Source organism: Xyrauchen texanus, chromosome 25 (genome assembly GCF_025860055.1).
Source record: "Xyrauchen texanus isolate HMW12.3.18 chromosome 25, RBS_HiC_50CHRs, whole genome shotgun sequence".
NCBI classification, from domain to species: Eukaryota; Metazoa; Chordata; class Actinopteri; order Cypriniformes; family Catostomidae; genus Xyrauchen; species Xyrauchen texanus.
In genome coordinates this window covers 32,931,414-32,956,119 of record NC_068300.1, presented here as the reverse complement: position 1 = coordinate 32,956,119, position 24,706 = coordinate 32,931,414, and the positions used below count along the sequence as shown (strand labels likewise).

At 36.7% G+C, this 24,706-nt stretch overlaps 1 protein-coding gene across 2 annotated transcripts in view; it reads left to right on the top strand.

Moving 5' to 3' along the window:
- LOC127618807 (protein NDRG3-like) overlaps positions 1-24,706 on the top strand; it is an 81,053-nt gene that overhangs the window by 54,572 nt on the left and 1,775 nt on the right. For both annotated transcript variants that reach the window (XM_052091441.1, XM_052091442.1), the window contains 11 exons: positions 284-404; positions 835-897; positions 1,167-1,227; positions 5,892-5,978; positions 8,023-8,079; positions 8,188-8,291; positions 8,386-8,451; positions 8,549-8,600; positions 8,876-8,923; positions 9,015-9,050; positions 9,138-9,189. In XM_052091441.1, coding sequence (XP_051947401.1) covers positions 284-404; positions 835-897; positions 1,167-1,227; positions 5,892-5,978; positions 8,023-8,079; positions 8,188-8,291; positions 8,386-8,451; positions 8,549-8,600; positions 8,876-8,923; positions 9,015-9,050; positions 9,138-9,189 — 747 coding nt within the window. The remainder of the gene's footprint in view (positions 1-283; positions 405-834; positions 898-1,166; positions 1,228-5,891; positions 5,979-8,022; positions 8,080-8,187; positions 8,292-8,385; positions 8,452-8,548; positions 8,601-8,875; positions 8,924-9,014; positions 9,051-9,137; positions 9,190-24,706) is intronic.

The window sequence follows — 24,706 nt, the reverse complement described above, 5'->3', positions numbered from 1 at the left end:
TTACTGCCTCCCACAGTGGATGGTTCTGAATGTTCGCAAACAGTATACTGTTGCTCGACTGTTCTTCATTCTTTTTACCCCTGAAAAAAGAATGAAGAACTTTGCTGGAAGCGTATTGGGGCCTTTAGACAGGATCAGTCTATGATTGGCAGCCAGAAAGAGTCGTTGTATCTGATTGGCTTCAGCATACAGCATTGTCTGCTGGTCACTTTTGATACACCTTCACAAACCAACAGATTTCTGGAAAATGTATGTTTTGACTTGTTTTTCTCTTTTGGTGCAGATAAGTCATGTTTCAACACACTCTTTAACTTTGAGGACATGCAGGAGATCACCCAGCACTTTGCTGTGGTCCATGTGGATGCTCCAGGACAGCAAGAATCTGCCCCTCCTTTCCCCACTGGGTAAGACTACTAAAACTAGCTGTGTCTCAAAACCTAGTTAGGGCCCTACCTATATGGTATTTTAGGAAATCATTGATGCTTTAAAATGTTGAAATCGACTATGTTGCACAAAATTGCTGTCAAAGTAGACTGCTTACTAGGTCAAACTGTCCCCAAATCTTAACCTTATTGTCTTCTATGAAAGTGTAATAAATCACATACTAAGCAGTGTATTGATGAGCTAGCCTAATTTTAAAATGCCTTTTTTGAGCAGTCATAAAATTTGCAGGTGATCAGTGTTGTTCACATTATGTGCTGCTGTAATAAGCCTTGTTAGTCCCAAACTAACACATTTTGTTTTGAATCAAAATGCATTAGCTTGCTTGTACTTTTGAAATGTTAAATCAAAGCCATAGTAATTTGTCACTCCTCTACCTTTTCTTTCTCTCAGGTTCCAGTATCCCACCATGGATGAACTTGCTGAGATGCTACCTTCTGTTATGACCCAGCTGAAGTGAGTCAGAACCTTGATCAGCCATACCGGTTCAATTTGTTTTCTGATCCCTAATTCTGTAGAATAAATGAATAAAATTAAGTCCTTATGTTCAAGAAGTCAGAATATTTAGTGTTTGTTCTACTAATGATTTTGTGTTTTTTGTCTATATATATATATATATATATATATATATATATATATATATATATATATATATATATATATATATATACCATCAACACTATTAATTTAATGAGCTATATGTATTGTTGTGCTTTAATAAACAGGATCAGCAGTATGATTGGAATTGGTGTGGGTGCTGGTGCCTATATCCTCTCCAGACTGGCTGTAAGTGAATCATTATGTTTTATTTCATTATAATAACCAATAAGTCATTGTATAAGGTTTACTTCCCAATCTATTTAACATCTTGGGGAGTATTTACAGCCACTGTTTCTTTTGGCTTGCTCACTCAGGCTTTTTATAAAATATGCAAGTAGTAATGTTATGTATGTTTTTCATTAAGGCAGTATGTATTATAAAAAGTACTATTCCAATGAAATTGAATTCAATTATGTAATAAGTATCTATTTGAAAGAGTAGCTTGTGGTAATGGTCCTCTAGTCATTAGTAGTTTGTAAATACAGCACAGTGGGGTGCAAAAGTCCTCTAAATGTTTCCTATTTTGCACTCTTATAATGTACTGTTATAATATACAAATATGTTCTGTACACATTATATATCATCATAGTCAAATGTTGAGAAATGTAGATGAATGTTTGAATATCTTGGTATTCAGTGTATGCCCCTTTTTCTTTTAATGACATGCGTTAAAGATGCGCTATAATGTTATCCCAGCATGATTTGAGAATATTGAAAGGAGCATCTTGTGTGCTTGAATGGAAGCAAATGCATCTGAATTTTTTTTTTTTTTTTTTACAAAAGTTAACTTTGCCAATGTCACAAATTTGCTTGTTTGATTATATTGATTAAGAAATAATGCAGAATCAAATGCATTTCTTCTTGATTTTTTTTATGTATAAATTTGTCTTAAAATCTGTTTTGATCAGTCTAATTATTTTATTGTTTGTGTACATATTGAATACATCATTCAAACATTCACAGTCAAGGTTGGAAAAATTATGTGAACCCCCTAGGCTAATGACATCAATAAATTCTAATTCTATTATAGAGCCAGGAGTTGGCAAACCTAGCATCCAATTAAAGAAATGAGATTGGAGGTGTGGGTTAAAGATACTTTGACTTATAAAAAGCACTCAAACATTTTGAGTTTGGACCGCTTGCCATCATCAAGGGGAAAAATGAATTCCGAAGTTGATCGAGATATCCTACAGGAAAATTCAGGGTTGTGTTGCAGTAGTAGAATGGCCCTAAACATTGAAGTAAATTCACTATAGAATGGCTTAAAAAAAAAAAAAAAAAAAAATAGAAAGAAAATCCACCTTTTGGAGTGGCCCAGTCAGAGCCCAGACCATAACCCAATAGAGATGCTGTGGAATGACCTCAAGAGAGCTGTTCACACCAGACATCCTAAGAATATGACTGAGCCGAAGTAGTTCTGAAAGAAAGAATCGTCCAAAATTCCTTCTGAACGTACCGGAAACGCTTGGTTGATGTTATTGCTGCCAAAGGAGGATCGACCAGTTAATAAATCCAAGGGTTCACTTTTTCCACAGCATTGCAAATGTTTATTGGGATGTGTTCAATAAAGACATGAACAATTATAAATGTTTTTTCTTGCTCTTGTATCATAAAATCTAGGCATGGGACAGCAAAGGATGCACTTACCAAATACTAAAACAACTAATTTCTCAACCTTTTACTCATTGTTATGCTAATAATCAAATTTGATACAAATAAATAAAATGCAAAATACAAATACTCAGACTTTTGCAACGTACTGTAAATGGACAGATGTATGAAGTTAAGTTTATAATAAGCAGATCTTGAAATCAGACACCTGTCTTCAGTCTTCAATAAGATCCCCTACAATTTTGAGTTGATCTGAAATGCACATACACCCCTCTAATACACATATATGCCAAATAGGTTGGATACACATTATCTCTCCCTACCCAAAATCCTCATTCACCAACTAAACTCACTCACTGAGGATAGTTGCCCTCATGAACGCATTTATTTGGACTCTAATACACACGCGCACACACACACATACTCGAGTGTCCCACTGGTTATAATCAAGCTTTGAAAAGATTATCTGAAGAATGCTGGTGTCAGAAGACAACCCTGTTGCTTTTCACGGCCCACACGTCTCATGTTACATATATTTCAATATTGACTCTAACTTTGGTTCAGTGCCTCACATTCTCACTCTTCTTACAACTTGAACTGCACTTTTATTATATTTCTGTCACATACACACTTGCTTATTAGGCTCTGTGAACTCAGACCACCGGTGCATACAAACACACCTACGCAGTCCTGTAGAACAAGAACAGCTTTGTAAACTTTTAAATAATTTTAATGTTGCTCTATATAGAATAATGCATTGGTTCGATACCCAAGGATGCAAAGACTCATGATAAAAGCATCTGCCAAATGCATGAATGAATTGTGCTTCAGTTTTTATTGACGATCATCGCATACGCGTCCATAGACATGTGGCCATGTAAGAGCGCAACCCCAAAGGATTGCATTTCTCTCTCTAACTCCCTTACAGAACATTACGCAGAGGGAAAAAATAAGAGGTGTGAAACCTGCTCTTTTTGTTCCATCACTATTGTCACTAGACATTGACTTGCATTCATGTGGCTGCAAATAGCTATGGTTCTTGTTTAGCCCTTTCTGTAAGTCATCGCTCTGAACACAGACATACTGAGAAGTTGGTTAAGGTGTTTGTGTCAAGAAAACCTGGTTGGGTCAAACCAGTAGGAGGTTTTGCTTGGTCAATGCTATGGTTAAAGTGTAGCGTAGACTTTCTCATAGCTTTGCGTTTTTGATGTGATCTCTCTCTCTCAATTTCATTTTGGTGATGCATCACTCCAAAAGCATAGTTCCCTTCAAAACCAAAAGGATTCTTAAGTCAACATAAAACTGCATTTGCATTGTTCTTCTGTAATTGTACATATTTCCACATGAACTGGATATTAAATGATAAAAAATAAAGTTGGTTACAGTAGGACTTAAGGAATTGATTGAATTGTGGAAAGTGTGTATTCCATACTAGAATGGAGCCAGACCTGAATGCAAACCCACTGTCGATGGGTAGTTGTAATACACAAATTTTTCAGGAAGAGGATGAATTCTGGGTTTAATCCCAATAACCCAAATTTTTCAAAAATTATATGAAAAAATTATAATTTCGTTATTTTACTAACCCAACTAATGACTCGTCGGCGCTTTATCAGTAGGTTGCACGACACGTGAAGCATTTTTTTTTTTTAGCTTTCACTTAAGAAGAGTTGTGCACTTTTTATTTTAATATATCTCTTTACATAAATAATATTTTCCACTTAAAAACTATAATTTCGTTATTTTACTCACTGATGAGCAAAAGGTCGAGGCAGAAATGACCATGTACCTGCAGGAAATGGCCATTGATGGGGAAGAGGACCCGCTGACTTGGTGGAAAACGAACGACAAAAGGTTTCCGTTCATGGCAAGATTAGCACAGAAATATCTGTGCATATGTGCTACCAGTACTCCATCAGAGCGGGTCTTCAGCACAGCGGGTAGTGTAGTTACTCCAATCCGCAGCTTATTAAAACCAGATAAAGTGAATATGTTGGTATTTCTGGCCAGAAACATCGAAAATTAAACATGGTCTATGGTGAAAGATATTAGACTTCTTTACGCATTTTTCGCCATCCGTTGCGGAGCTATTCCATTTTGCATATTATTTTTTAAACGTTCATTTGTGTAGTTCATATGACCACTTTACAATATTTCAATAACATAATTTATTTTGTAGCCTGTGCTGAAGTTAATTGTGCTGCTAATTATAAGTGAAATGTTAATGCCGAGTTTCGGTCTGAGTGTTGTTCAGTTTTCTTGTTCTTTATTTGTTGTTCTTCTATGTTTTAATAAATGTGTGTTATTCATATTCACCTTGTTTCTTTCATTTGATTTGACATTATGGATTTATGGCCAAGGAAATTTTTCTTTAAAAGTATTAACCAGACAAAAGTTATTTGACGTTCAGCTGGTCTGGGTTTATCTTAAACTGCCGCTTCAGTGTATACAAGAGCTATGTGACAATGAGCAAGATTTTCTGAGACACTACAACTACTAATAATTAATTAATAAAGGCTATTTTCTTGTAGCCCACAACATAAAATATTTTAATCTAAATGTACAGTGTAAGACATGTAAAAAAAAGACAAGAAGCTAACAATGTCAAGATCAATATTTGTGTAGCCTGCCTGACACGGTATTTTCACAGACTAACACGTCACGTCTCTGGCATATACTACAGTATTTAAAATAGCATATATGCATTAGTTATATTCTCAATTTAATTTACAGAGCAATCCCTGCAAAGTTTTTAGGTTAACTATAGAAGAGACTAGGATTAGTGAGTCACACTAGCAAGACTCGCAAAAGGGGGCGTGGCATCACGATGGTGGCTCTACATCGTGATGTTGGTCAGCCATCACGATGGACGATGATATCGTCCATCGGCACAACCCTAGCACAGACTCACCAAATTTGACTTGGAAAAACATAGCCTGGTCTCATGAATCTCAATTCACAGATGGTAGTCCCACTGCAGCCTCAGCTTTCTGTTCTTTGATGTCATTTGTATGCACCCAAACCAATCAAAAAGTTTTGGGGTGAGATTATCACACGACCAAGATGAGTGTACAAGTAACCATTCTACAAAAAGTCATGAATCTCTCATTAGTCTCTTCTGTTTGCCACATGTCAAGCCCCTAATCCTCTGTCAGGAGGGACCCTTGGTGTTAAAGTCAGTACTTGCCGTAATGATGAACTAATCTGTGTAATGTCATTAATTTCTCTCTCTCATCTAGTTGAATGAGCCTGATCTGGTGGAGGGGTTGGTTCTCATCAATGTGGATCCATGTGCTAAGGGCTGGATTGACTGGGCTGCTTCAAAGGTGAAATTCTGAATATTCATCTCCAGAAGCTGTTTCATATTATTACACCCCCATCATTGTCCAATAACCAAACAGTGGCCCTAACTATTCCTTCATACCTCAAATTTTTCAGCAGATTAGTGTGCTTGATCTTCTTAATGGTTTTCCTAACATGCACTATTGTAAAGCTTTATAATAAGCTTACAGGCCAAATCACTATTTTTACTTTGTTGTAGTCGTATACGAAACTAAAACTACATAGTTTTAGTCTTTTGATGAAAATGTCCTTTCAATTTAGTCAATATGTCATAAGAATTAATTGCAGTCCATTTTCCTCAACAAAAATAACATCTTTTTAGTTCATATGTAAAATGACTGAAAATTGTAACCGACCAAACATTTTTTTAAATATTCAAACATTTAACAAAATGTATAAATATTTATTAATTCAAACATGCATCAGGCATATAAAAGATACATCCAAAATACTACTGTCCTTGTAAAACCTGAGCTCTTGAAATATTAGCACACAATAAATGTCATTTAGAAGGTACTGTGTTCTTAATTCTTTGTGCTTCAGAGGATATTCATTTTCCTTGTTGTAGACAGTTTAGGATATTGCTTGCATGTAGTGCATTTTTATGGAAACAGCGTACAGCCAACATAAGTTACTCATTCTGGCTAGCACGTAACTTCAAGTTCACCTGTTCATTCACTTCATTGTCTGTGCAGATGTACTGCAAGTTGTATTATTCCATGAATGTTGTGTATATAGTGATTAATCTTCTGCATAAATGGGATTTGTTTGAGTGAGGTAATGAACCATTTGTAAAGAGGTTAATTTTGCTGGTGTTCAGCTCTGTGTTCACGTAGCTCAAGCGGGGAAATCACCAACATACTGGATTATTGAAATTATTAATCAATTCTCTCTAGATAATTCTTCTAAAAACAGATTATTTTCTTCTGTTTGTGCAATGTTATTATCTGGCATGATGATTTTTTTCTCATCATATTTTCGCCAACAGTATGTTTTATTTATAAAATCATATAAATATCATCATGATGCGTCTTTTCCATCTCATTTGTTATCGTTGACTAAATCAAAGAACCATTTGTCAGTAATTTCTTGATGAGATATCTTAGGTGTTTACAAATTTGCTCTTGGGTTCAAAGTTGAAAGTTCAAAGATTTATCTTGATGCATTGTCTTGAAAATGCACAAAATACAGATGCGACGGCCAAATATGTCTCTCAGCATTTGCACGTAGACCATAAAATATAGCACAGGCTGTGCAGTCCTCCAGTAGGGTGACACATATTTAATAAATAGGCTAAAGATATTTTAATCTTTAATTTCACAAATGCCCATAGTCCTTACAAAAAAACAGACCTACGGATTATGCATAATAATGAAAACATTGCTCACGGCAGGTTATTCGACAGTCTTGAGGGCTCCTCAGACCGAGCATGTTCTTGCGTTAAAAAAAATCTAGAGGCAGAGCAACAAATGGAACAGACTTCAGGTGTCTTGGGATGTGTTTAAAGTGGAAGATCTTGTAACTTGACAGGGCATTTTAAAAACATGAAGCAAGATGCTAAAAAAATTGTGTGATTTGACTACTTGGATTAATCAGATTACCAATTTTTTTTCTTTGAAAACTTAATGGGAAATGAATCATGTTACTTTTGCTTAAGTCAATGTTCATTGTTGCATGCAAGTCGTACACTCAGCACCACACGTTTCTTCCTCGTTAGGGGGCGCAAACCCTAAAGATGTCAAAGAAATGCAAATGGACATACATATAAATGTAATTCGTGTTGTATTCTACTTAATATTGTTGTATCATGTGTAACCCACATAATGTACTTACAAGTAATTATCTTGTAAAATGTAATGTTACACTTTCTTTTCTTTTTTTTAACCTAAAAGCCATTAGATTACTGTAAATAATTACTTTGCAATCAAATTACACTCAACATTACCTAAAACTATTTTAGAAAGTTATCAGTATTATGCAAATTTAATTTTCACTCAAAGTTTGTGTGTGGATGTGTGTTTGTTTCAGCTGTCTGGATGGACCAGTAATCTCGTGGATATTGTGATGGAGCACCATTTCAGCACGGTAGGCTTTAAATATGATCATCTCAGCATTTCTAAGGCAATTCAACACAAAGGGTCTTTGCAGAGATTTGACTTTCACATATGAGTCTGTTATTTTCTTTCACCTCAGGATGAGCTGACCGAGAATACCGAGATCATTCAAACCTATCGCCTGCACATCGCTCAGGACATCAACCAGGACAACCTGGCTCTCTTCTGCCAATCCTACAACAGGTGACATTATCAAAGCTCTGTTCTTAGACCAGTTAATGTGCTGATCACTGGCACTTGTGCTGATCTTGATCAGGTTTTTGTCACCTCAAAACAGTCGGCGAGATCTGGAGATTGAGAGGCCCATCCCAGGACTTAATGAAAATACAATCAAAACACTGAAGTAAGATGTCCGATGCTGTTTTATTTGGATATTTTGGCCTTAAATCAGGGTGCAACCTTTACATTACGCTTGATGTCCCTCTTCTGTTGCCATTCAGGTGTCCTTCCCTGCTAATTGTTGGTGACACATCGCCAGCAGTAGAGGCTGTGGTGAGTCCCTAATCTAAAATTTGATTAAACACAAGACCCATACACACATGTAAATGGCAGAATTGACAATGTTTTAAATTTTTATGCTATATTAGTGCTGGATGGTTTTTTGTTTTGTCTGCTTTCACAATTTTGGACCAATCCGTTTTTGGGGACGTCCTACAATCGTTCATTTTAGTCGTGGGGGTTATTCAGATCCAGAAACCACTTGTGGCACCAAATAGAATCTTTCTGAGCTGACCAGGTGGAATTTTGAAGGGTTTTTTTTTCCACAGGTTGAATGCAACTCTAGGCTAAACCCAACCAAGACTACACTGCTCAAGGTACGTCGGCTTTATTCCCTCCTAGACAATCGTTTGATTATTGTTATTTCAGTATGATTGAATTGATATTGTCCTCTCCTCCTGTCTTCAGATGGCAGATTGTGGTGGACTTCCCCCAGTTGTCCAAGTAAGAATAAACTACAACAACAATTTTCTGCTTGATGTCATTCATAGTTTTGACTTTATATTGAATGAGATATGTTTCTGTTTTTAGCCGGGTAAACTTGCAGAGGCTTTCAAGTACTTTGTCCAGGGAATGGGCTACAGTGAGTAACTGTCCTTTTACATTCTTATTCTTGTTCTCTTTAATGTTAAACGTTTAATCATGTTGGCTTTCTCATAGTTTAATTATTTATCTTCACTACGTATGAACTTTGTGTCTTGTTTGCCTTTTGTGTCTGAAAGCATCTTGTTGTAGAAGATGTCAACATTATCTCACCTCAGCCGACAGATTCTCTTTTCCCAAACACACACTTGAATGTCTCCAGTGGTTTAATAATGTACTTCATAACTACTCACACACTACATTTGGTTTTTTTATGACAGCTGCAGTATGGCTTCACCTCAGGCCAAATATAACTAACCCTTTAGGAGCCCTTAGTTCAGTTGTTTCGGGAATAAATCAATTTGATTGTACCTCATCTTGAAAAGTGAAGTTAACATCTGATCTGAGACATATTTGACTATCTTTACTACATAAAGTACAAAGCCACGATTCTTAAGTAAAACAGCTCTCAGAACAGTTCTTACTGGGGAACCCCTCCGCTACACTAACACATGACTTGTCCTCTGTGTGGCCATGCAATGATGCGTTCTTCAGCGTGTAAGTACACCAGTCTTTCTCTAAGAGCATGTTGTGTGGCATGAACCCTGTGTGACAAACCTGCTCTATGATATTTAGGTTTGATTGAGCCCTAAAATATCCTTGAACAGCACAATGGTTTGAATAGCATGTTTCTTATTAGGAACTTTATTGCTTGAATACCTCAAGCTTGCACAAAGCTGTTGAAGACCCCAGCTTCTTTCTGTTCTGTTTAACGCAGGGCTGGACTGGTAATCTGGCATACCAGGCATTTTCCTGGTTGGCCGACGCAATTTTGGGCCGATCAGGGGTGTAATGGCCACTGCGAGAACAGAGCACAACAGTTGGGCCAGTTCCCATGTAAAATCCCGGGCTGATTTCTCTTCCCAGTCCAACCCTGGTTTAACGTGTATATGGTTATGTTCAGAATGGACGTCTGTTCATTGATTGAAGTTTTCATCTGATACTTAAATTTGAATAATGTCATTTCTGCACCATGAGTGGCTCCAAACGGAATTGTTATTTCTTTTCCCCTTTCTTCTAAGTATCTCAATAAAAGCTCTGAAAATCTTAGATTTAATAGCAATACATGTCATGGTCCAATACCTTGCAAGCATGACTTTGCTTTCAGGCAAACTACTAAGAACATGAGTACCCTCTTTCTTGGAACGCATGAAACCAGCCAATCATATTTGGTGCTTGCGTTTTTGGCAAGCACTTGTCATTTTTGTGTGCAATATGTTGAACTTCTTAAACAGAGATGAGTTTCTCTACAAGAAAGCCAACCTGTAACCAGTTTAATGCACATTAAACTGGGATATGAGCAGAAATGTGAACATCGGAAATGACTTTAAAAGTTCTTTAAGAGTGAATAGACCAGCTTATCCACTAATTGTGCCTGCCTTTAGTGTTAAGATGATATTTATAAATGGATGCTAATATGTTATCAATGAGAGAACTGTTTGTCATTTGCATAATTTTACAGACTGATGCAGGTGCAGAGTCGCTAATTATGCCTCCAACATAGCGAGAAAATGAAAATCACATTTCCACCACCCCCAACTGATACTTTCAGATATGCTTTTTTGCATGCATTTGCTTTTCACGGTTTGCCACAAAAGCACCAATATTTGAGTGATGTTCACAACCGTGTGAAGCATTATTAATGAGAACTGTGGGTTTAGTGCCTGGTTGCCTGGCACCAGCAGTGCAACAGTAACTGTATTTTAGACTTTGGTCCATATAAAGAATAAAAAAGAATGATTTACCCAAACAATATGGGATCTCAATTTAGAGATTATTGAACTAAACATTACGGAATTTAAGTGTAAATCATAATAGAAAAGTGGAAGGATAAATGTATTGCTTCGCTTTGTTTGAGTGTTGAACAGAACTTCCACAAATGAACAGGCTGAACAAGCTCATTTGAATTCTTAAGCTCTTATTCTAGCGAGTGACTTTGAGGGAATATTTAACACAATTCTCACTTGCTAAAGTTCTGCCAGTTTTAGTAACAAGTGTTTTTTTAGTAAAAGTTTAGGTGTATATTGAGCGTGTGAGGAATGTGATTGAAATGCCTTGACTCAGCCTGAAAGTGTTAGTTGAAATCTTTATATGATTAGACACATTCTACCTCAAGTCACTAATCTTATCCTTTGATCAGTTTTTAAGCCTTTTATAAACCACTGGTCGGGTGTTCAGACTCAAAAACTTTGTCTATTCTTCCCTTAGTAAACTAAACACACTGCAAGATATTGGTGTAGTTCAGCTACAGACATGATGCAAATTGTAATTCCAAGCCACTCTTATGCCGCTGATATTGTAAGAATTAGGAATGTAAAAATTGTTTGAAAATGATTAAAATACTAATTAATGGTTCTACATTAATAGGCACAACAATTTTATTTTGGATAAGAAATGAAAGTGTAGTACATTGGTTATTATTTCAGTAATCGTAATCGACGATTACATTTCGTAATTGTTGTGTAACATTTTCATTGCTGGCTTGATGCATTGCACCGATGTATTTTAACGCCCCTAATAAGGGTTGTTGATTTTGGGATGCTACGGTCTGCTTTTTTCCCAAAAAATGTACAACAACAATTTGGCATACATCAGCGTGTGTTGACATTGAGTGCATTTACATGCACAGTCATACACCGATAATGGTAAAGCCAACAACGTGCAAGGCCATAAGTGCCTTAAATGTGGTGTAAGTCATTTTAATCCAAATACACTTTTTGTCAAATTCCGCCAATATCTTTTCACGGTCCGCTAGATGTCCGTTCTGTGTTTGCGCTGAAAGAAATCTGGTGTTTGTACACAGCCCTGGCTCTGTAAATGGGAAAATAAACAAAGTGGATCGGACCAATCCACACAACACTATTGCGCATGCATGAATTTGTAAGGGCGGAGATTCTGAAGAACCAATTAAGGGGAGGAGTGTGTTTGTTGATTTCAAATATCTCAGGAATAGCATACTCCACCTTTTAACAGTTATTTCCCTAGGATTTTTTTTCAGCAACAGTGCGTTTGTGCTCACATCCACAAACCAACAAAGCCAAATCCGTGTTTACGTATAACGTATGTGTATAACTACCTTAGAATCATTAAAGTTGGGTTATTTATGTTCGCCTTGTCGTGTGTTTATTTACTGTGACTTTTTGACACTTAAAGGGCTCTGAAAGCCCAGATAGTTGTAGTAAAAAAAAATCAAAATAATGAAATGCCACAATTCAGAAAATTACTTGAACTAATTTTATTAAACTTAATACAAATAAACAATATAAAGTCAAGTCAATTTTATTTGTATAGCGCCTTTAACAACACACATCGTTTCAAAGCAGCTTTACAGAATATCAGCATTAACAGACGATAAAACTGTAATGTCTATAAAGTCGATGAATCATCATTGTGTAATTTCGATAAAATATGATTTTTAATAGTGTTTAAAAATAATTAAATGATAATTGTATTAATAACCCCAGTGAGCAAGCTGTAGGCTGACTGTGGCAAGGAACACAAAACTCCATAAGATGTAGATTAATGGAGAAAAATAACCTTGGGAGAAACCAGACTCACTGTGGGGGCCAGTTCCCTCTGGCTAACATTTTGAATGTAATGTAAATATTAATTATGTATAGTTAAAATCATGGTTTAAAATTATTAAAATAAGTGTTAAGGGTCAGTGATTAAACATCGATTGTGTTTGAACTGTAAGATTAATGACCAAAGTCTTTGAAGTCCATCTTGATTAATTGCAGAAGTTCACATAGATGCAATTGTCCTTGTTAATTGGCTGATGAAGGCTTTTGTTGGCAATAGTTAGTCTATGCATTCCATTTCAAGATCGTAGTCCATCTATATACCGAGGTGATGCAGGTTGGAGTTGGCATCATTTCATCCTCTGAAGTCCGTCATAATAGATTGAAGTGATGTTTGGCTGGCACCGGCTGCATTTAGTCATCATCATTCTGCGACATGTACCAGTGGAGTCCAACATGAAGCAGGAATGGTGCTGGATCCAGCCGGTTCTGGTGACCTCAGGATAGGAGTCCCGAGGTTGAGACAGGGAAACAAATAAAAAGATGTAAGCGTAGATGCCATTTAATTTATTGCAGAGTAAGAGATCATGCTCAATGTTTCTGGTTCCGGCAGACCCAACTAAAGCAGCCTAATTGTGGGTTGGAGGATAAATTAGGTTTATGCCTGGCTAAATAGATGAGTCTTTAGTCTAGACTTAAACTGAGAGAGTGTGTCTGCATCTCGAACAGTGTTTGGGAAACTATTCCATAGTTTAGGAGCCAAATATGAAAAGGATCTTCCTCCTTTAGTGGATTTTGATATTCTAGGAACTATTAATAGGCCAGAATTTTGCGATCTTAATGAACGTGTTGGAATATAGCATGGTAGAAGATCACTTAAGTACTGCGGAGCTAGACCATTCAAAGCTTTGTACGTAGTTAACAGAATTTTAAAATCAATATGGAATTTAACAGGTAGCCAATGTAATGATGATAAAATGGGGCTAATATGATCATATTTCTTGGTTCTCATCAGCACTCTGGCTGCTGCATTTTGAACCAATTGAAGTTTATTTATTGATCTTGCTGGACATCCTCCCAGTAATGCATTACAATAATCTAGTCTTGAGGTCATGAACGCATGAATTAGATTTTCGGCATCAGCAACCGAGAGCATATGCCTTAATTTAGCAATATTTCTTAGGTGGAAGAATGCTGTTCTACAAACATTTGTAATTTGATTTTCAAAGGACAGATTGGTATCAAATATAACACCTAAGTTCTTCAGCTGTTGAAGATGATGTAACAGTACATCCATCTAGAGACAAATTATATTTTAGTGGCTTATTTTTAGAGTTTTTGGTCCAATAATTAGAACCTCTGTTTTGTCAGAATTGAGTAAAGGAAATTTCTGGCCATCCAATCTTTTATTTCATTAATACACTCTGCTAATTTTGAGAATTGTGAAATCTCATCAGGTTTTGAAGAAATATAAAGTTGTGTATCGTCAGCATAGCAGTGGAAACTTATTCCACGATTCCTGATAATATCTCCCAGGGGAAGCATATACATGGAGAAAAGCAGAGGCCCTAAAACTGATCCCTGTGGCACTCCATATTTTACTTTTGTTTGGTTTGACAATTCCTCATTTACATAGACAATGTGGTAGCGGTCTGCTAAATATGACCTAAACCATGCTAATGCCACTCCACAAATTCCAACATAATTCTCTAGCCTATTCAAGAGAATGTCGTGATCTATCGTGTCGAATGCAGCACTAAGATCTAAAAGCACTAGAAGAGAAATGCAGCCGCGATCAGATGATAAGAGCAAGTCATTTGTAACTCTGATAAGTGCAGTCTCTGTACTGTGATGAGGCCTAAATCCTGATTGAAATTCTTCATATATACTATTTCGCTGTAGAAATGAACATATTTGGGAGGATACTACCTTTTCTAGTATTTTTGACATAAACGGGAGATTTGAAATCGGTCTATAATTAGCAAGTTCTCCAGGATTAAGTTGTGGCTTCTTAATTAGCGGTTTAATAATTGCCATTTTAAAGTTTCTTGGGACATGTCCTAAGCATAGCGAGGAGTTAATGATATTAAGAAGAGGTTCTGATATTACAGGAGATACCTCTTTTAAGAGCTTAGTTGGTATAGGATCTAACAAACAAGTTGTGGCTTTTGATGTTTCGATAAGTTTTGTTAGCTCTTCATGACCTATGATAGCGAAGGATTGAAGTTGCACATGAGGGAAATTATTCGACATTGTTTTCTGGGGTGCTATGACAGATGATTGCATAATTCCAATTTTATTTCTGATTATTTCAATTTTATCTGTGAAGAAATTCATGAAGTCATTACTCTTGAGCTGTGACGTAATATCTGGTTCGGTTGAGGCTTTATTCCTAACCAATATAGCCACAGTACTGAATAAACATCTAGAATTGTTGTGGTTATTTTCTATGAGTTTACTAAAATATGCTGACCTGGCAGCTTTGAGTGCGTGTTTGTAGCTACAGACACTATCCTTCCATGCACCCTGAAATACTTCTAATTTTGTATTTTTCCACATGCGCTCCATTTTCCGAGCTGCTCTCTTGAGAGCATGAGTGTGATCATTGTACCATGGTGCAGGGCTTATTTCTTTAATTTTCTTTAATCGAAGTGGGGCGACAACATCAAGGGTGCTAGAGAAGACTGCATTTAAATTTTTTGTTATTTCATCAAGTTCTTCTGGGCTTTGGGGTTTATTGAGTATATGAGATAGATCTGGAAGAGTATTAGTGAAGCTATCTTTAGTGGTCGAAAGAATGGTTCTACCTGAACGATAGCGTGGTGTAGATTGAGTAACATTAGCTGATTGCAGCATGCAAGAAACGAGGTAATGATCCGAGATGTCATCGCTCTGTTGCAGAATTTCTATATTATCAACATCAACTCCATATGAAAGAATTAAATCTAGCGTATGATTATGGCGATGAGTTGGTCCTGTTACATTTTGTCTGACTCCAAGAGAGTTGAGAATATCGATAAATGCTAATCCCAGTGTATCATTTTCATTATCTATGTGAATGTTGAAGTCACCAACAATTAAGGCTCTATCTACAGTAACTACAAGATCTGATAAAAAATTTGCTAATTCACTAAGGAAATCGGAATAAGGCCCGGGTGATCTATACACTGTAGCAAGGGTAAAGGACGACAGAGATTTTTTATTTATATTTGTATTTGACGGTGTCACCTTAAGCATTATTAGTTCAAAAGACTTACATTTATATCCTGTCCTCTGAGTAACACCAAAAACTTCACTGTAAATTGTAGCAACACCACCTCCTCGACCCTTCAGACGAGGCTCATGTTTATAACAATAACCTGGGGGAGTAGATTCATTTAAACTAATATATTCATCCGGTTTAAGCCAGGTTTCAGTCAAACAGAGCGCATCCAATCTATGATCTGTAATCATTTCATTGACAATTAGTGCAAAGAGAAAGAGATCTAATGTTTAGTAGCCCTATTTTTATATGATGTACATTTTTAATTTGTTTGTTTTGTTCAAGTTTGACCTTAATCAAATTTTTTCTAAATGATTTAGTGAGGGTTTTGTGTTTGGTAGTTCGGGGAACAGACACAATCTCTATGAGATATCTAGGTGATACAGTCTCTATGTGTTGTAGTTTATGTGACCTGTGTGACGTCTCAAGGCAGCTAGCAGACGTTCGGATTAACTAGTTTGTCTGCTTCCTGACCTGGGCCCCATTTAGTCAATTAATATCATTATTAAGTCTATGAGCCAAATTACTAGAGAGGAGAGCGGCACCTTCCCTGGAGGGATGGAGTCCGTCTCTCTTTAGCAGGTCAGGTCTACCCCAAAAACTTTTCCAACTGTCTATAAATCCTATTTTATTCTGCAGACACCACTCAGACATCCAGCCATTCAGTGACACTAATCTACTATAAACCTCGTCACCACGACGAGCAGGGAGGGACCAGAGCATATTACAGTGTCTGACATCGTTTTTGCAAATTTGCACACCTCTTTAACATTATCTTTAGTGATCTCCGACTGGCGAAGCCGGACATCGTTAGTGCCGACATGGATAACAATTTTAGAAAATCTACGTTTAGCATTAGCCAGCACTTGTAAATTTGATTTGATGTCAGACGCTCTGGCCCCCGAAATGCAATTAACAATAGTGACTGGAGTCTCTATTTCCACGTTCCTTACAATGGAATCACCGATAACAAGGGCTCTTTCAATATGATTCTCAGTGGGTGTATCACTGAGTGGGGAGAATTTATTGGAAACCCTAACAGGAGCGGGAGAGTGGTGTCTCTTTGCTGAACGATTATGCCGTTCGGATGCGAGTCTCTAACTCATTAACCTTCTCCGTCAGCCTGACTAATTCCTTACATTTATCACAAGTGAATCCCTCACTGCTGACGGAGGAGGCTATTTTAAACATGTGACATGCAATGCATGAACAAATAACATGAGCCGATGCCATGACTTACCGCAAATTGTTCGTTGTTCCTGAGCGGTGAGGGTTTTGAGATTGATTTGAATCCCTCACAAAATGGTTTGTTGTTGGTGGTGGTTGTTTTGATAAGCGGTGCTTTGAGATCGATGCAATAATCTGTGTACCGCAGAGGAGAAAAAACGGGTGCGTGCTGAAAAAATGCGCGCAGTTTAACCGCGATAAAAATAGAACGCGGATACAGGTGGAATATGCGCGCAGTTGAATCCCGATAAGAGAATAATACGGGAAGACCCGATGCGTGCTTAAAAATGGCAGATGTTTAAGGATTAAAGGCTACAAACACAGACTCTAGCTAGGTGTCAGCAGCAACCGGTAAAATACACGCAGATGAAACGGGAGAAAAAGCGGAAGAATCTGAAACACGGTAAAATGTCAAAGGATATAACTATGAACGACGCGGTAAAATGACAAAGGATATAACTATGAACGATGACTATAACGTTGAACGTATGAGAATAAGCAGTGCTAAGCAGGCCACAAACAAACTCTCCTGCAGCGTGCGTGCGTGCCGTCAGAAACAGGAAGTTCAACAATATAAACCAGGGACGATTCTAGGATTTCAATCTTAAGGCGTGGTCACACATATGTTTGAATTCAGAAGTTTACATACACCTTAGCCAAAATCATTTAAACTCTTCACAATTCCTGACATTTAATCGTAGAAAACATTCCCTGTATTAGGTCAGTTAGGATCACTACTTTATTTTAAGAATGTGAAATGTCAGAATAATAGTAGAGAGAATGATTTATTTCAGCTTTTATTTCTTTCATCACATTCCCAGTGGATCAGAAGTTTACGTACACTGTGTTAGTATTTGTTAATATTGCCAAATATTAGTGGCTTCTTCCTTGCTGAGCAGCCTTTCAGGCTATGTCAATATAGGAGTTTTTTTTACTGTGGATATAGATACTTGTCTACCTGTTTCCTCCAGCATCTTCACAAGGTGCTTTTGCTGTTGTTCTGGGATTGATTTGCACTTTTTGCACCAAACTAAATTCATCTCTAGAAGACAATGCGTCTCCTTCCTGACCTGTAAGATGGCTGCGTGGTCCCATGATGTTTATACTTGCGGATTATTGTTTGTACAGATGAACGTGGTACCTTCAGGCATTTGAAAATTGACTGGTATGAACCAGACTTGTGGAGGTCCAGAATTTTTTTTTATTTCTTTTGATTTTCCCATAATGTCAAGCAAAGAGGCACAGAGTTTGAAGGTAGGCCTAAAAATACATCCACAGGTACACCTCCAATTGACTCCAATCAGAAGCAAAATTAGGCTTGACATAATTTTTTGGAATTCTCCAAGCTGCTTAAAGGCACAGTTAACTTGGTGTACACTACCATTCAAAGTTTTAGGGTCACTTACTCATTTTACATTTATGTTTTTCACATTTTAGAATAAAAGTAAAGTCGTCACAACTATGGAATACTAGAAATGGAAATATGGGAATTATGTTGTGATAAAAAAATAAAATCAGATTTTTAAGATCATGAGAAACATTTCAGGCAAGTGACCCCAAACTTTTGAAAGGTAGTGTATGTTTCTTAGCGGCTTATTCAATGTGCACAAGCGCTTGACTGGTTACATCAAAGCTCAATGATTTAAATAGCCTTATTTTTAAGGTGGAGGCCTGGGTAACTCTGAGTATTGATGCTGACAACCACACCTGTAGTTGCGAGTTCGAATCCGAGTGTCTCCAGCCAGGTCTCCTAAGCAACCAATTTGGCTTGGTTTCTAGGGAGGGTAGAGTTACATGGGGAAACCTCCTCGTAGTCACGATTAGTGGTTCTTGCTCTCAATGGGGCAAATGGTAAATTGTGTGTGGATTGCGGAGAGTAGCATGAGCCTCCACATGCTGTGAGTCTCCGCGGTGTCATGCACAACGAGTCACATGATAAGATGCGCAGATTGACTGTCTCAGAAGGGGAGGCAATTCTGAGACTTGTCCTCTGCCACCTGGATTGAGGTGAGTAACCGTGCCACCATGAGGACCTAAGTAATGCAAATTGGACATTCCAAATTGGGAGAAAATGGTATAAAAATTATGATTATTTTTGTATTTTATTTGTTTAAATAACCTTATTTTTTGTCATTATCAGCATATTGGTGTGCATTTAAACAGACTTTATGAAAAGTTATCCTGCCATGTCACCGTTGGAAAAAAATATGCAAGTGTGTTTGCTACTAGTATTATATCAAATGTTATTTGATCTGATTATTTGTGATTTTAACCAACTTTTCATGTTAACTTTTGGTTCAGACCGGAAAAGTACCTAACAGATCTATGAGGGTATCTTTTTTTTATTCTATGTGGAAATATTTGAGAATGTGTTGAGTGAGTCATAAAGAATAGACTATTATTCACTTCATTTTGTCATTGACATGTTTGTATTGCAGAAGAGGGAGGGTGTCACCGGTAAATTCCACTGTGTTTTGAATTGGTTGTGTTTTTGTTCTTTTCTTGGGTACTGTTTCATCTTTCACAAACCCGCACACACATACCCACTGTAGGGGGAACTATCCCAAAAGCAGACAATTTTTCTTCTAGAGAAGTTCTCTCACTTTTTTCAGTCTTGACAATTATAAAAACAGGATCAGATCAACAGATTATGTTCATGAGGGTATTTATGTTAAGATTGTAGCTCTGTTCCAAAACCTATAGAGCTATTGTGTCTACTGCCTTGTGCTTGGGCAGCATTATCATTTAAATGGAACCTAAGTAATAAGTAATTTATCTAATGCACTCTATGTAAGATTTCAATAGAGTTTGCCATTAACATGTTGCTAAGCTAATGCCGCAATACTAAGTATTAAATTGCACACAGTATATTTACAGTATAATCAACATTTTTCTTGCTTTATCTGGGATTTTTCATGAAGTTCGTCAGTTTATTCTGGTATTTCAGTCTCCTAAATGGATGCCTCACACTTAAAAATGTAGCTCTTTGGCTGAACTTGATCAGTGGACAGTGGTTCCACATGTTTGAAAATAGTTGTCTTAACTTAAAATGACTATGCAACCTCAACACAAAAACCTGAGCAGTTTGGAGACAGCGCCAACTGTAGTTCAAAAGATAACCCACACTTGTTTCTGACTCTAATCTTGGCAAGTCTCTTTGCCACTCCTAGTGACACAGTGTTTAGCACTGGACTATAATTCCAAAGGTTGTGGGTTCGAATCCCCACCTAGATATGTCATCCGGGTTGATTTCTCTTTTAGTGGAGCTCTTTGTGTTGGTTTTACAGAATGGTTGCAGGGATAATTAAATTTAGATTTTCATCTTTGTTAAAAGGCAGCATGGTGCAGTGGATTGTGCACAGTGATGTAATACGGAAAGGTACAGGTTCAAACCCTGCTTATGGTGACTCATATACCATTGTGCATTTGCAGAATACATCATAGCTACTCTTTGGGTCCTGTAAAGGGAGTCTATGGCAGCCCATAGAACTGTACATAGCAAAATGATGACATTTGGTACACTGATAGAAGTGTGCATAAATAGCCACCAGACAGAATTTGACGAACCCTATTATGCCAGTTCAAAAATACCCTTTTCTTTGTGCATATTGTTTGAACCCTTGGGCCTGAAACCTGAGAAATTTAGAGACAGCACCACCTATAGTTTAAAAGATAACAGTGGATTTTATATTGTAGTGGAGGTCTTGGAATTGTGCTTACTGAATAAATGCAGGGCTTATCCCAGATCTGCTTGCAGGTATTCTTCTTGTTTTTCTTCATGCTATGATTGTTTTCTGATAAATATGGTTTGTTATTAATATATATATTTTGAATGCATTGTCAGATTTGAAAGAAAATGAGTATGCATCATGTCCTGGAGACAGTGCCACCTATAGTCAAAAGATACTGTTCTGTGTGCTGACTCTAACCTTGGAATGTCTCATTGCCATCATTAAGCCATGTTAAACAAAGTGGCACACTGTGTTAATTTCTTTGCTCAGGCAATATACATACATGACCACTCTTGAGTCCTATGAGTCCTATGTATCCTGTTGGCCAAATTGGCCATTTAGGTGGCTTGGCCCAACAATGGCTGCTTGCAGCTATATTTTATAATTATTATTTGTAGTGTACACACTTAGACAGTTAAAGGATATTCTTATTAATACCTAATAAAATATATCCAAAATGGAATCATAACCATTACCTGTTTTCTGGCCACTGGCTGCCACATAATTAGCATTTTGTCTATTTCCCCACACTAGATGTCAAGGCTATTCCATTACCCAGTCTAACTTCCCCCTACTTGTGTCTTTTCCTTTTAGCTTCTGCTTATTCTGCCTTTCCTGTTCTCTATCCTCCCTCTTCCAGAAAGTGCTACCAAATAATCTCTCCCTTTCCTCTGTTCCTCCTTTTTCCTCCTCTGTTTGTTTCCCTCTTCTCTCTTTCTCCTTGACCCTTACATCCAATGCCAACAGTCCCCCATGTTCTGCTCAGCCACCTGAACAGCGAATCAGGTACCAGGAGATCAGCCAGCACCTTTAACTGCATCAAAGCCCATCAACTCAACCTCCTGTGCTTCCTTTCTTCACTTTCTGTACATTCAAGACCCTCTTGTCATAATCACATCCATTAAAATGTATTCTTGTGTCTGCATCATGGTGTGCATGATATGTACATATGTCAGTATGTTGTCAATGTTTGTAAATTATAAGCTATCAAAGAGAGTGTGTGTGTATGTTCGTGTGCACTGTTATCTTCACTTTATCAGCGATTGTTTTATTACTTATTCTATGCTTTTCAGATAACATGTCTTTATTCTGCATGCTACATTCTGCATTGTCTGCAGTTTCTTTATTCATTTTGCTGCAACAGTTAAATTTGAGCTTGATCCTGACCCAAGGGTTCTCTTTCCTTCATGGGAGAATAATGACTGCAGTGTCCAAACAGGGTGGTTCTGTGACCTCAGGATTTAGAAATTTAGATTTTGTTCTTATAGGGTGAATGCAACTGAATCCCAATTTGCAAACTATCCATCCTATAAAGTTTCCTGTGACAAGTGCCTCTCAAATCATAGTTCATTAAAAGTAAGCTGTCACAGATGTCGGGATCTTTTGCACTTTTGAAGTAGCGACCTGTACAAGTTTTTTTTTTTTTTTTTTTATCCTAAAATTGCAGACAATCTGTTTGCACTATACGGGAAGATTAGTTGTGCCAAGACACTATTTTAGGACATTCTAGCACTGGTGAATTCCCAGGGCCAGCAAAGCCTTCTCTACTGGCCTAACATGCCAAATAAATGAATACATATTTTTAATCGCTTTCCACTCTTAATTAATCTACAAACAAATGGAGAAAAATAAAAAGTTTATCCTGTCAGAATTTATTCCTTGATTCTTACAAGCGAAGTGTGAACTGTTTCACAAATCACATGCCTGAAGCAGTGTGTGTGTTTGAGCTCCATCCCCTCAGGCCTTCAGAATTTCCTGAATAGGCAACTTAAGTCAGGTTGGGTTGCTAGCAGTCATCTCTAATGAGTCAAACCTCTGCTAAGCTAACGGGAGTGCTGCAGTTCTGAATATCGGTGAATGGAATGCATTTATGTTCGGAGATATCAAGTAGGAATATCTCTCATCCAACTTAAATGGAACGCAGCATAACAATGAACCCTGACGAAACAAAATTTATTGCAAGCAACATTTAAAAAGCAAATATTATTAGATTTTTTCAGGTATTATAGACCTCCTTGATGGATTCATATGAAAAACGAAATGTCTGTTCGGGAGACGTTCATTTCACAAACAGTCATGCTGCAGTTAAAATTAGGCTTGCTTGGGCATTAAGTGTCGTTTCAAGTTCTGGCTTTCATGCGTTGACGTGTTTTTAAAACGTCAATTGGTATTACAAGTTAGCTGTGATGAACTGTATGATGCCCAAAGGCATAGGGTGTCTTATTCAATGTGAAACGTTTTTTTTAATGGCATGAATCACACTGAAGGCCTAGACTTTAAATGCAAGACCTGCCGCTGCATTCTGGTTTATCTCAGTACTGGTGTACTGTCTTGCTACTCACTCAAAAGCATGTTCTTTCCCATCACTGATGCAATGCATACTTTTCACACTTAATGTGTGATCACACTGACCACAATAAATCCAACTTTATCAGGAGGATCACTTGAGCTCCACTGTGCTCACTTCCATTGGTAGTTTCTGCATTGTTCCTTTGTTCATTTTATGTGAAATGGAAGTCATTGACAATGAATGACTTTCATTCACTTTGTTGCTTCTAATCGCTGTCAGTGTGAATGTCTCTTTAGAAGTATGCTATTGGGATTCAGCGTAAAATTATCATTAAAGATTGTATATGCTGCTATTGCTTTTGTGATTGAAACATTTAAATTGAAATAAGCAGTAGAAAAGTGAAAGTTTGATCATCAGTAATTATGTTTGTAAAAGTTCATTTTTGTGTGTGTGTGTGTGTGTGTGTGTGTGTGTGTGTGTGTGTGTGTGTGTAATATATATATATATATATATATATATATATATATATATATATATATATATATATATATAATGACATCATTACTCACGGAAATATCCTTTCTTGATATTACAAATGAAATTTCAATTACTAACAAAGTTGACATCTGTAACTGCCTTTTCACTAGTAAAATGTCACAATGATCTGTCATTCACTCCTATTCAAACTGCAATTACAGATTTCTATCATTTCTTACTAGTTGAAATTCCAATTTCACATATTGTACTAGTAAAAATTATAATTTTATATCAATAATGACATTTGTTACTAGTGCAAAAGTCTATTTCTGATCATTTAATTGCAACTTGTAATTTTTGTAACTGGCTTGAAATTGAATTTTTCCACTAGTGGAACATTATAAACGTTATTTTAAGATATCTTGAATTTCTCTTTCATTTATAGATATGTGAAATGCCAAATCCAACCTGTTGAAATACATTTGCGGATCAAAATTTTGCCTTTCACAGGATGTTATTCAACTTGATATCAGGAATGGATATTTGTACTAGTAACTATTGATATATAAAAAAAGGTTTTTACTAGTAAGATGTAAATGGTTGATAACTGGTATTTCAACTAGTAAGAAATAATAGATATCTGTAATTGTGATTTGAACAGACGTGTATGACTGATCACTGATAGTTAATATAGAAAATAACATTTTTACTAGTTCCATTTTTTTTATATCAATTTAATTCTTTACACAATTACATCATTAATGTTTTTGCTTGTGCAAACCTAATTACTGATATCAAAATGTGCACTTTTACTAGTAGTAATTTCATTGCTGATATCAACAATTATCATTTAAACTAGTGAAAATTGAATTGTAGATATCTATAAATTCATTTCCTGCACATAATTAAATATCAAAAGGGCATGCTATAGCTGGGTGCACATTCATGAG